General features: G+C 37.9%; 1 protein-coding gene and 1 non-coding gene across 2 annotated transcripts; one reads left to right on the forward strand and one right to left on the reverse strand.

The window, feature by feature from the left end:
• Positions 5,625–13,596, forward strand: LOC109232603 (probable LRR receptor-like serine/threonine-protein kinase At1g56140). The gene is made up of 21 exons (XM_019398363.1): positions 5,625–5,980; positions 7,071–7,227; positions 7,311–7,382; positions 7,470–7,541; positions 7,662–7,733; positions 7,842–7,913; positions 8,120–8,191; positions 8,302–8,373; positions 8,506–8,577; positions 9,229–9,300; positions 9,391–9,462; positions 9,670–9,741; positions 9,920–9,988; positions 10,753–10,812; positions 10,929–10,973; positions 11,572–11,636; positions 12,172–12,400; positions 12,447–12,549; positions 12,633–12,738; positions 12,865–13,059; positions 13,165–13,596. The coding sequence occupies exons 1-21, from the start codon at positions 5,899–5,901 to the stop codon at positions 13,341–13,343; spliced, it is 2,010 nt and encodes a 669-aa protein (XP_019253908.1). The 5' UTR covers positions 5,625–5,898; the 3' UTR covers positions 13,344–13,596.
• On the reverse strand, positions 13,957–14,029 carry TRNAR-CCG. Its single transcript has one exon. It is a non-coding gene; the product is annotated as a tRNA-Arg (tRNA).

Below are 14,320 nucleotides of genomic sequence, written 5' to 3' on the forward strand. Positions count from 1 at the left end.
AGCCTGCCTTGGCATCCCTTATATCCCTGTACTGCACTTACACTTGTTCCTAGACTCTAAGTTCTGCCCCCCTCCAATGAGCCTTGCCTTGAGACCTTGAGCTCCCTCTGAACTTGGACATTGGAGGGCCGGCCCTTCCACACTGCACTTTCATTCAGTTCTGATATCTGGGTGTGAGCATTGCCTGGAGTTCTTTAAATTCCTTGGAACTTTGACACATCCCGGATAAGTGAAAGGCTTTGGAACTTGATCTTGGCAGTTGGCTCATATCATATTGTTAGACTTTGGGTTTGAATTAGGCTCCTTGGATGCAGCTTAAGAGTTCTGATTGTAATTTTATTTCCCGTTTTCGATTCATCTTAGTCTGTGATAAAAAATTTTGTAATAACCTCTGGGGTGATTAGTGAAAAGGGAAGGGTAACCATGCATGCAAAGGGGTAGATATCATGCTCATAGGGAATTACCACACTTCTGTATTCATGTATCTTGCCTACAGCTTCGCACATTTGCATATCACACGTAGATACCATGTCTATAAGTTTATGCATCCACACAGATATCATGTCTATAGGTTTATGCATCCATATAGATACCATGTCTATAGGAATTTTGCATCTCCATATGGATACCACGCCTATAAGTAACCAGAAATCCATACTCTGCGCATGCATTGGCCACTAGGCAAACCTATTTATAGGATTAAAAACTAACAGTATTCAGATACCATGCATATAGGACTTCTGCGCTCTTGCTACGCCTGTAAAAAGTGTTTAAATTAACGACGCTAGAAAGCATGCCTATAGGAACTATAAATCAAATCTGAATCACTCGTTTTAAGATTAGCACTAATTACAGAACTCGCACCATTCTATTAAAACTGGAAACTTTTTTAATCAGTTTGTTTCTTTATTCCTGAAACCAGTAGATGACATGCCTATAGGCCATCACGTAGGCAAACGAGTATGTAGTTAATTAATTGCACTAGTCTTCGATAAGTTGCAGCCAGGCGAGCCTAATGCGAACTTCTTGCCTAAAAATATGTAATGAACCAGCCTGCCTAACGATAAGCATAATTTCGACCTAATCATTACATGTAAGACATGCTAAACTACATGATTTTATGTGATTAAAGGAGGTTTATCTGAGCCTTAATTGTCTTGTGCTCCCATAACTGCTTTCATGTGTTTTTCTTGACGCCTTAGTATTTTAACCTTTTTAAACCTCTGAAAAGCCAAGCTTCCTCCCTTTAGGATTTGTAGTCTTAAAAGCCTCCAGGACTGATAGGTGGGACGGGTAATAGCATGCAATAAGTAAACGAGACTATTTCGCGCTTAATACCTTAACGGGGTGGGAAGGGTAGACATGGAGATGATGATCACACGATAACACTACGCGTACGATTGATTACCGGTGTTGTGTGGATGATCCATGTGATTCTAAACCTAGGACCCCTTTCTTTATACAACTTTGTTTAATATCTATAAAATCCTGTCTTTTCAACTACTCAAAACTCCTCCTTAATTTTACTGCATTATTCCTTTTCTTCCAAATTTTTCTTCTTTGTTTATTCAATGTATTGATTAATTTTCTGCGTTTAGTCCCCCCCTTTAAACAAATTGTAGATCATTTAGACCTTGATCCCACATACTTGTCATGTATCAATTTACAACCCCTTATGTGTAAAATCATTTGTGTATCTATTTGCATTAAAGTCACAACATAGCATGGCTGGGAATAACTAGTGGATCTTGAGGGGTGCCTAACACCTTCCCCTTGAGATAATTTCTAGTCCTTACCCGAACTCTGGTTTTCCAACTCAAAAACCCTTCTTAGTGTCCTAATGTACTCAATCATTAGGCGGCGACTCTTCAAATCCAAAAACCCAAGTCCCAAACGGGAATAGAGTTGTCTTCCCAAATGTCGTAAACCCAATTTCGCGAGAAAAAAGGGGGCGTCGACAGCCACGTGTAACCCCTCTATTTGAGGAAGCTTACCGGGTATTGTACAGAAGTGACCCTATAGGCCAACAAACTTAGGACCCCCTTTACCCCATTGGAATAAACTTAATGTATTTATGTACTTTATTTCTTTAATGACTAATTCACATAATTTGAGTTCGGCCAGGACCCACCGTTGTGGACCGCGAGGGGTGCCTAACACCTTCTCCTCAAGATTATTTCGAGCCCTTACCCAAGTCTCTGGTAATGCAAATCGGTTTCATGAGTTACTTGCTTTAGGTGCCCTAACGCACATTAAATCCGTTAGGCGGCTGATCGCGGCCGTCTCAACACTACACAATGGTAGGAAGAGTGGGTAGCAATAACTAATACCCGAATAGTGGATCGGGGTCTAATTTCCACAGGGAGCTTGGAATGGAGTTGTATTGCCTGTTTAGCCTAGAATTGCGTTTGCACTTCTAATTGCACTCCTAACATTTTGGGGGTTTTTATATTTAAAACTACTATTGTAATCTAAGGATTAAAGCTAAATTATGCTAAGGAAATATTGCTATGTTGTGCTTAATATAGGAAAAAGGCACTAGGGTCGTGACACTACCTAGGTGGCTAGTTAACGGGTATAAGCTACTAAGGGGAGATTGATAAATCTGGGTTTATTGCTATATCCGTTGCACAATTGCACTCATTCTCACACCTCTCGGTAGAGAGAACGATTTTGCCCAATTGACTCTCTCGAGACCAATTAGGTAGGCCAATTAGACCGAGCAACTAGGGCTCAAGTAGGGTAGTTACTCTTTTGAGGTTTAACACGTTAATTGGGACTACCATTCTCATCGGTCCATCCCAATTCCGTGTTGGGTCAACTTTTAGGGTCATATGACTCTCTTTCTCAAGAAGAGTTAGACCCACTAAGCTTGAATTTATGTTTGCAACCACAAATTCTAGATTGAAACACAAAATTAACCCAAATAACAAATACCCAATCTCAATCTCACCCTAGAATGCAACACCCATTAACTACCCACACTAGGGTTGAGCCACAACCCTAGCTAATGGGTTTAGCTAGTCATAATTAAAGAAGAAATAGTAGAAATAGATGATGGAAATAACATAATGATTGATTACTAATTAAAAATTATGATATTGAAGAGGAAAATTGCCAAAATAGGCTACACAATGGTTCTCACGAGCGCAGCTCTTGTTCAGAATCTAAAACTTGACCTAAAAATGGTAAAAAGATCTATTTATACCGAGCTGGAAATTTCGGACAAAAATACCCCTGCGGGGTCAGCGCGGACCGCGCAAAAAGGTAGCGCGGCCGCGTAGGCTCTTTGAACTCTCAAATCTCATCTCTGAAGTTGGGGGCCACGGATTGCACAGAAATGTAGCGCGGCCACGGCGGAGGGTTGGCGCGGACCGCACAGAAATGGTGCGCGGCCGCATAGCTTGACTTGGCCAAAATTCCACGTCTCTAAATCTCCTTCACGTGGACCGCACTGATTTGTAGCGCTGCCGCGTGAGACTTAGGCCTTCTCTGAACTTCCCTTGCGCGGACCGCGTAGAAATGGGGTGCGGCCGCGTGGCTTGCACCTCAATTTACCCCTCTCTAAATCTCCTAGCGCGGCCGCATGGCATATCAGTGCGGTCCGCGCTAGGTCTTCCTGTTCCTCACTTCACTTGTTCTTGACACTTGGTAGGTTTCACTCTGTTTTGAGCCGATTTTTGACATTTGTCATCTTGTCGCTCAAACCTGCAATCAAGCACAATTTGTAAGCCTTTTGGGGACTATTTTGTGGCAATTTGTAACAAAAGCAATAGCATGTAAGGGGTATAATCATGGTAAAATCCTAACTTATCAACTCCCCCAAACTTAAACCTTTGCTTGTCCTCAAGCAAACAAAATAAGACCCACCCCGAAAAGAGCAATCCAAAAATTTGCAGCTATCCTGAAGTAGCCTCAACAAGCATCAATTGGGACTAACAATTGCCCTCAATATGAATACATCATTAACACATTTTAAGCTTTTGAAAACTATGGATCAAGTGTGACAGAAGAGCATCAAGGGGTGACACATTTCATCAAAGGGCTTTTCTCAAATACCTTGGTCATTGTGGAACCCAAACTCAAATATCCTCAACTCTCCCTAAGCGAACCTCACCTTTTAGAGTATTGACACACAAACCGAGGTTGAAGGACTTTCACTCATTTCTCTCACAAAGAAGGTCACAAGTCCGGCTCTAGGTACCATATGCTTGCCTCTTATGTAAGTATCCACTAATGTAGGTTCCCNAAATCCAACTAGTGCCGCTATTGTTGTTAATACGGTTTTTTTTTTTTTTAAAAAAAAAATCAAAGTAACTCTCTACCTCTCTTTCTCTCGTGTTTACCCCTGAAAAGCCCCAAAAAAAAAAATTATATCGCTCAATACCCAATGAACCCAAGTTGTTCGCTCAAATGCCCACAAGACCGCAATGGCTCTGATGCCAAAATTTGTTGGGCAGAGAGTAGAAAATAAGCAGAAACAGAGAAGAAAGGAACTTAAAGCTGTCAACTTTGTTTTTAATATTGCTTGACTTGAATAGATAACAACATATGCCCACATATATATAGGCTGAAAGAAACAAAACAGACCTAATATCTAGGACCTGTAACCCACTACTGCACTTTATTAGCAAAGCTAACTTGACTTGAGTGAATAAAGGAAACCACTTAACAGAAACCAAAAGACTAGTTCAACCAAACTATCCATTCCCAATTTACTACACAGTAAAGTTTTGAATCACTCTTCAACAGAACGACCATCTCCAATTATGTGTACTTTCTTTTTCGGGAGGAATTCAAAAATAGCCAGATTTACAACTGGTCGTTCAAAAATTGCCCAGTTTCAAAAGTAATAGAAATTTAGCCATTTTTCATGTAAAGATAAATCTGAGCGAAAACACTGTTCAAAACCCGAAAAATACGCCAGTATATTATGCTGGAGTTCCAGCATAAGTATACTTGAACTCTAGCATATTATATTGGAGTTCCAGGATAAGTATGCTGGAACTCCAGCATAATATGATGGAGTTCCAGCATAAGTACACTAGAACTCCAGCATAATATACTGGAGTTCCAGCAAGTATACAGGTCCAGCATAATATACTGGAGTTTGGAGCACCGGTGCTCCAGTCTCCAGTATATTATACTGGAGCCAGGAAAGTATACCGGTCCAGCATAATATGCTGGAGTTCATACACAGGTGCATCGAACTCCAGTATATTATGTTGGACCGGTCTCTGTTGCAGCAAAATAGTGGCTATTTTTCATTGACTTGGTAAACGCTGGCTATTTTTGAATGATCAGTCCGAAAACTGGCTATACCGTGCTATTTTGACTTCTTTTTCCATCTACTAGTGTGTCCTTGCTCTTGACTTGCTGTCCTTGACTAGGGTTGTGCATTCAGTTTTTCGGTTCGATTTTGCATAGTCCAGTTTTTTTTTTTTTTTATATTTATTGTTGGTTATTAAAAAATGCAATAACAAAAATAACCTACTTCAACAAGTTAATTTGCGTATAACAATTCTTAACACTATCAAAATATTTATTCTTACCAAAATATTGTTAAAATAGCAACTACATTAACAAAATTTGGCGGGTAAGACAACAGTCAAAGAAAAAGGGCCTGGTCATATATTCAATTTCTTCCTTTGGTTGCTTTGCATCAGCTTGAATTTAGAACAATTACTAATCATTTCTTTATCAAGGTCAAAGAAGACTATAGTTGTGTGAACAGAGAAAATCCAGAAATTCCATATTCACGACTCCGCTCTGTTGTTTCTTCTTGGCTTATTCACTTCACCACCAAACCTTCATATTTATAAGCTGAGCTTCAACTTCATCACCAGCACTATCCCCAAATTAGAAAGGAAATTAAACCTCTGCTGGTAGTGTTCAGTAATGGGTTTTCTGGATATTTGCTTTCTTGTCCTTTTGATGTTGAAAATTGCTGCTGCACAACCATTCACTGACCCTATTGAAGGTTCCTTTTCTTTTCTTTTTTAATATGGGTTTTCCTCCTATCCTTTTGTTTCTTAAAGATTTTATAGGGTTGCTGTAGGTCAACAACTAGTAGGAGGGGAGTCTCGGCGTAACTGGTAAAGAGTAAGACTAGGAGGTCACTGGTTTGAGCCGTGGAAACAGCCTCTTATAGAAATGTAGGGTAAGGTTGCGTACAATAGATCTTTGTGGTCCGGTCCTTTCCTGCTCCCGCGTGTAGCGGGAGCTTGGTGTACGGGGCTGCTTTTTTTTGTTAGGTCGACAGCTAGTGTTGATATAATTAAATTATGACAATTATCTTAGTAATGAACTTGTTGAGACATGCTCCCCTAGACACGTTGTACAAGCAGAACAAGTATAGAGGACTCATATAACTGACTATCAAACTGTTTTGAATTGAGGCATAGTTGATTGATTGATTTTGTTTACCCTAAAATCCGAGTAACAATTAAACTTATATTGTGGTTTTAACGATATGTGATTTAATCCAATACCAATTGATAAACAAGGAATTAAATATATAAATTGAAGAATAAAATAAGTCAAACCAGTGTATGAGCTAAATCTCGACCTCGACTTTTGACAGTCTCGAGGTGGGTTAGTAAGAACAGCAAATTATAAGGCAACTCTGATGAACAGTAAGCAAGAAAGCGATAAATGTATATTCTCTTCTCAATGAACCGTCCTTTACAAATGAATGGGCTCCCTTTATATAATAGGGGGTCCTACATAAGGTACACTTCTAATTACAGTAGGAAACCATATTGAACAGCTGTCTAACCGCCATGGACCAATCCGTTCTGAAATTTACGCCGTGATCTTCGGGCCGTTGCGGGTATCTCGCTCTTTCTGTTACTAAATCATAACGGTATTATCTCGAAGTGGGCCTTCTTCCGACCTCGGCAAATGATATCGACCTCGACCTCGATATTGGAAAGGAGCCTCAACCCCGAGCTCGGCGTCCTGGCCTCTCGACGTAGTATCACTTTTTCTAACAAAATCGGGTAGCCCCGATTTCCACCGTATACAGATTTATTGATTAATTAATTGATTGTTTTCTTCTTATAAAATAGTGGATGCACTGAATAAGATTATTGACCATTGGAATTTGAGGAGCAAGCTAAATCTAAGCACGGATCCCTGTAATCGAAATGCTCCTTGGGCACCAGAACAAGCTAATCCTAGGGTTGCTTGTGATTGTTCTGCTACTATCTGCCATATTACACATTTGTGAGCTAATTTTCAAATTTTTTCTATTCTCTTGAGTTTGTGAGTTTTTCTCTTTAGAGTGTTTTTAATGCTTATATGTTCAGGAAAATTTATGCCTTGGATGTCTCTGGTGAGATTCCTAAAGAATTGTTTGTGCTAAAAGAATTGATGGACTTGTAAGTGATTGCAATACTGTTATGATTAGTACTTTGTAATATTATTCTTTAACTTAAACGAGTTTAGTGATGATGTTTTGTATGTAGGAATTTGGGTCAAAATGTTATCAATGGGACCATTCCAGCTGAAATAAGACAGTTATCAAAGATGCAGTACTTGTTAGTAAAGAACTTAAGCTTCCTACAATTTTTCCTTATGGTTGTCGTTGTAGATTCATGTATCGTTCTGGTTCTTGGAATCAACTTGTTATCATTGTGATTAAGAACTTTGTGAAACAGGAGCCTTGGCATTAACAATCTCTCTGGTCCTGTGCCTCCAGAACTTGGAAGGCTAACCAATTTAGTCTCCTTGTAAGTAATTATCTCGCTTTGAGTTGTATTATTGTCGGTCTTAGTAGAGTTTAAGCATTTTTCTTTTCCCTACTGTTGTTTTCCTAAGAAAGATTACCCTTTATACAGAAGTTTTGGTTCAAATAATTTCAACGGACCATTGCCATCTCAGCTTGGAAACTTAGTCTCCTTACAGCAGCTGTAAGTTTATATAAAGAATTTTGTTTTATGTTTTTTTATCATTCGTTTTTAGCTCGCGGATGATATACATATGAAAAGAGAAAGTACTTATTCCAAGAATTGAATTAGCTGTCTTGTAAGAATCAAATGGATGTATGTTTAATCCATTTGAATTGACAATCTATAGTCTTTGCCACTAGATACTGATAATATTATTGGAATCTCAGGTATATTGATAGCAGTGGAGTGAATGGTCCAATTCCAAGGGAGCTATCAAATTTGAAGTCCCTCGAGATTTTGTACCTCTTCGTCTCTAGCCCTCAACACTAGTCAAAATTGCTCAATAATATTTCAAGAAAAAAATATTCAACTTTGCCATACTAACTTGGAGTTCCTTGTCATGTTTCAGATGGGCATCTGACAATCGTTTTACTGGAAAGCTTCCTGAATTCTTTGTGAACTTTATGAACTTCCAAGTCCTGTATGAATGACTTTGTTTTTCTGGTTTTCTGATTAACTAGCATTTCTTTTATCTTAGGTTTCCAGATAAATGCATCCATTTTTAATTGTCTTCTGTTTAACAGATTTCTGAGAGATTAGTTCTTGTTAACAGGAGACTAGAGGGAACACTTCTTGAAGGACCAATTCCAAGCAATTATGGTGCCTTAAATAAACTACAAGATTTGTAAGGTTTATCGCTGTTAAAGTATGTGATACCAATTTGCTGTATGTTCTATGTTCCTTCACAGACGGCTATAACAAAATATAAACGCAAAAGTGAAATTTTGGTGACTCGAGTATTGGATTTGGATCATGGACATGATTTGCCTTATGCTACTTATTAACATAAATGAACCACAACATACAGAAAGTTAACAGCTTTAAGCTCTCTGTTCCTCTGCTTGGTTTGATTGGAAAAAATCTTTCCAAATCAACGTTATCTTGTGACATACGGCTATCTTGATAAATCTTCACATAAATCAAGGCACCGTCTATTCTCCTCTTGCTCAGTGTATATTCCGATCCAGTACAGCAACAACAACAACTACCCAGTAAAATCCCACATAGTGGGGTCTGGGGAGGGTAATGTGTACGCAGACCTTACCCCTGTCCCGATAGGGCAGAGAGGCTGTTTCCGATAGACCCTCGGCTCAGAAAGACGGAAATAAAAAAAACAAGAAAAGAGAATTCATTAGTAACTCCAGTAGAATAGGCGATCTGCATAATTTTTTGTCAAGTACAGCAAGTTGTGGAAACATATTTTTTGTCCAGTTAACAGGAAATGTTATTTCAGATTTTTTTCATAGGTACGCCCTGCTCCTTTTTCGATATGTAGGAGAATAGGCGATCTGCATAATGAAGATTCTTCTCTGGATTTCGTGGAAAACTTAACGAGTCTTTCCATATTGTATGATCTTGCGCCTCAGTGCTTTCACAATAAGATTTCTATCATTGATGATTCTGAAGTGTATCAAATTCATATGTTTTTCACCTGTAGATCACTGAGAAATTGCCGAATTATTGGCCAACTGCCAGAGAAACTTAGCTCTTTTGGAAACTTGGAAATTTTGTAAGTTGCTTTGATAGCATCAATTGTTAGATTCATGCTCTATGTTGCAAGCAACACCTCTCTCTTGCTAAAGCTTCTCCTTTTGATATTAGTTGAAATAGGAGGTGGTTCACATATATACATTTAGATTTTCCCTATACTTGCCATTTCTAAATGTGCATACTTATCTGATAATTTTCCCCCCTCTGATTAAATACGACCACAAAGGGACTTGAGCTTCAACAAGTTGACAGGTCAAATACCAAGATCGTTTCAAGACTTTGCTTCATTACGATTCTTGTAAGTCAATCCCTTACTTCTCTTTGAAGTCAATCAGCAGCAAGATACCTTTAAAATATAATGTGCAAGAGAAATAGGCCTTTTTTTAGCAAGTAGAGTGCTTTTAAGATTTGGTGTGGACCTATTTTCATTGGTTCTGTCATGGCTACTTTAGTTGAAGTTGAGTTGTGCATCTCAGATATCTAGGAAGCAACAACTTGAACGGCAAGCTACCTCCCAATATCATGAGTTCCAATCTCACTGCCTTGTAAGTCTTAATCTTTGACTTGATTTTGCTAATTCTTACTAGAGTTTGTATGTTGAGGTTTCTGATGCATCATTTCATTGTTGACATACTATGTGGTCCTGATTTCTCTCTGCAGTTCCATTTATTTCAATTTTCGTCTTTCCTAATTGTAGATTGTCCATTAAAAAGCTCACTTTTTTAAGTTGGTCCCATGTCAGTGAACATCGAGTGATCTCAAGTAGTCTTTTCCCAATTTTTACACTTTAATTTCTCCTTTGTCTCTATACATTCTCTTTTCATTAGTTCTCCGGCCTAACAGTGTTTTATAGTTTATCTTTTTGCAGGATTACTTTCAAACTATACATTTAGACATACTGCTCGGAGGATTCTCAAACTTTAAAGAATTCCCAAAGAAGAGTCTCCTTAATTAAGTTATTTCCAGTGTGAGATATAATTATTAAGTCGTTAGTTTGCCCCACCTACTCCTAAGAGAATCCTTTTTTAAACCTGGTGAACTAAATGCACCATTTCCTCTAGATGTTCGTGTATGATGATCCAATGCCTATATCCATAAGAGTCGCATGTCAAATTTTGCGTCAGCTGCTTCAAGAAAAATACAATTGTATTATCCTTTTCACTTATCCTCACAGTGTGCATATTAGAGTTTTGAGGATTGAGTAGTGCAGAAGGCCGTTCTACACTTTTTACTTCACTTTACTCTCTATTTCAGTGTTAATTCCTTGCATCTTTCTTAAAATAGTTATTTCTCCTATTTTGAATGACAGAGATGTCTCCTTTAATTCTCTCTCTGGAGAACTAACATCAAAAAGATCAGGTTTATCAATGTGAGTTAGCCCTCTTCAAGCTTTACAAAGTCGATACGTTCTAGACAGCTGTTTATTTTTAATTGGTGCGTCAGTTTGAACTATTTCCATTTGGCTCATATGTAAAATTCATGCAGGAATGTTTTTGGGACTTCTATTAGTGACAGAACTTCAGATGGAAGGTATATCACCCCCCGACACTTCCAGATCAAAATTTGGCAAACAATGATATCCTGTACATTGTTGAAAATCCTTTCAAAAGAATTAGCATGACTGAAATAATGAGGTTGATAATCTCATTTTGCTAGCGTTAATACAGGAGGTTCAAGTCATTAATTGTGGATAAAGTACGAGAATGATGAATGAATATAAGAAAGCTCAGATATTGCTTTGATGCTGGATACGCCATGAAATTAATTAATGCTTAAACTAGTTTCCTCTTTTGACCCCTAATTAGACAAGAATAGAAAGTCTTCTAAAATTATGTTAAGGAAAAGGTGGGCAATTTATTAGTTGTACACTTGTACTCATTTCCATTCCTTGGATTCCTTGGTTTAGGTCATACTGCTATTGATTCCATAGGGAACTACTATGGCTTCTACTAATCAGCACATATATAAATCATTGATTCCTTCAAAAGTTTCCTCTTTTCTCGTTTCTGTTTGTCATCCATCTCAAATATGTAGGTAAACAATAAAATAGTTTTAGTTCTATCAGTTAAATTGTCTGCTACTACTTGCTTTGCTGATATGGCGCATATATTTAATTTGATTGATGTAGCAAGGCTTCTTCAACTTTATCGTGCCTGCAAGGGAACACCAGGTGCCTCGACATAGCTAGTTCGTGTAAGTGCACTCCTTTCCCAAGTATGATGAGACTTCTTCCATTAAGTTCCTTTAGAAAATAAGAAAATAACTAGTGAGGTATATTTTAAAACTCACACCATATTAGCTGGATAATGAACATTGGAAACCTATTTCCCGTTTATATAATGTAAGGCCGAGGAAGGAATCTTGTATGAGCAAAACTCATTACATTAGCAAGGGCATGATATTGAAGCTCTACATTTCTGTCCCAAAGATCCCATCTTGCTCAAGTTATAGAAAATTGGGATGTTACATTTACTTATCTTGAAATTCATCAGTCTGATTTGCGTATAAATAGAAGGGTAGCCCTTTTTTAAGATTTTTGATGAGCGCAAACAAAGGAAAAAAGGATATAAACTGAAAAATCTGGTTTGAGGACTCATAACCACTGAAGTAACAAAAATTTAACACAAAGGTTGAAAATAATTGAGTGAACCCATAAGACATGTAAAATATGTTTATGTTTCTGATCTTTAATCTGATGTTGGAATGCTAAATACAATTTTTGTGTTAGCTTCCTCTTTCATCAACTCTGGAGGAACAGAAACAGAATCTGCAGATGGCACCAAATACGATAACGACTCAGAGACATTAAGTGCAGCCTCGTTTTACATGAGCCCCAGTAATCGATGGGCAGTGAGCAGCTCTGGCATTTTCATTTCCAACCCACATGGACAAAACTATATAGCTGAGACAGGTTCTCAGATCACAAGCACATTAGACTCCGAGCTTTATAAAAATTACTAGGATATCGCCTAACTCATTAAGGTACTATGGTTTTGGATTGAGCGGTGGAAAATACAAAGTAGAACTTCATTTTGCTGAGATACAAATGGATGATTCTCACTCTTGGAAAGGCCTCGGGAGACGGTTATTTGATGTTTATATACAGGTACTTCAAGCTTAAACCAACTTATCCGAAAAGAATTGGATATTTATTCAGTTGAAAGTTTTTCAACAGTTTCTTGTCTAAAGTTTAGGGCAGCCCGGTACACTAAGCTCCCGCTATGTGCGGCGTCCGGGGAAGGGCCGGACCACAATGGTCTATTATACGCAGCCATACCCTGCATTTCTATAAGAGGTTGTTTCCATGGCTCGAACCCATGAACTCCTGTTCACATAGCAGCAACTTTACCAGTTAAGTCAAGGCTCCCCTTCTTATCTAAAGTTTATCCTTCTTTGTTTTTTTTTTTGGCAACGGATGAAGGGCGAAAGTTTCTTGAAGATTTTAACATTCAGAAAGAAGCAGGTGGATCAAAAAGAGCTTTAGTTAAAACATTTGAGGCAAATGTGACTAACAGAGTGATCGAAATCCATTTCTTGTGGGCTGGAAAAGGCACTTGTTGCATTCCTTTTCAAAGCACCTATGGTCCTTTAGTCTCTGCAATCCATGTCATTCAAGGTTCTTCTCATTCAATTTCCTTTAGTATCACTTTTCACTTCTTTTTCTTCTGAACTGATGATAAAATGAGGTTCCGCGCTTTGTTTACTTATGATTTTGTTGCAGTGGCAAACAATGGTGGTTCTTCCAAAAGCAAGAAGAAGCGCGTCGGAATAATATTTGGAATTGTAGCTGGAAGTGCAGCAGGTGTACTGATAGTTTCTTCAGTTTTCTACCTCTGGTGGGCAAATAGAAAAGGACCAATACATATGAGAATTGCAACTGAATCACCAACAAAAGGATAGTTTGAAGGTTAGTTCCACAAATTATCCCCAGCGTGTATGGTGGTATGACCAAATTACACGACCATAGTGGAACTTAATTTTCATCATATGTGCTTAGGCTGTTAAAAAATTTATAAGTTTAAGACATTTGTTGATAAATGATTGGACTGTTTTCCAGTTTTCTTGGGAATCAAAATGTACATAAATAAAACTACGTAAGTTATTCAGTTGCTGGTATAGAGATATTCAATAGCTACCAAGCTATATTCCCTTAGGACTTATTTCATAATCAGGCACATATTATGATTAGTTTCCGCAACAATAACGACAACAATCCCAGTATAATTCTACAAATGGGGAGTTTCCGCAAAAAAACAAAAAAATATATACAAAAGTGAACAATGGAAATAAATTTGAAGAAAGATATTACGAGACAGATTATCTTTCTTTTTTAAAAAAAAAAAAAAAGAAGTGAACTAAAAATACGAAGTAGATGATTAATTTGAAAGTTTATTTTCACTATTTAGGTGGAGAAAAATTGGATGTTTATTTATCTCGCGTGAGGCATCGAGAAAAAAACATAGGAGTAACAAAAATAGAAGAACCACAATTTTCCTAAGGCAGAAAAAGTAAACGATCACGGTGGGACTCGAACCCACAATCTCCCGCTCCGGAGGCGAGCGCCTTATCCATTAGGCCACGCGACCTTATTGGTCATTATTCTCGATTACTTATGTTTATTGGTTCTGTTCTGCACTCCTTCCTTTTGGGGGAATTGCTCTATAACTGTTTACAAAATGTGATGTGAAGAACTAAAGTTTAAAAATGCAGAAATAAAAGCCAGAAACAAAAGATAACAAAATATATCCAGAAAAGAAAAAAGAAAAAAAGGAAAACAAGAAGAAAAAAAAGAAGGATGATATATTATTAAGGAAAACACCGACAATTTCAACTGCCTCAACTTTCTAACACAATGCCAACTACCAGAAAAGAGGTGC

This window comes from Nicotiana attenuata, chromosome 9, assembly GCF_001879085.1.
Source record: "Nicotiana attenuata strain UT chromosome 9, NIATTr2, whole genome shotgun sequence".
NCBI classification, from domain to species: domain Eukaryota; kingdom Viridiplantae; phylum Streptophyta; class Magnoliopsida; order Solanales; family Solanaceae; genus Nicotiana; species Nicotiana attenuata.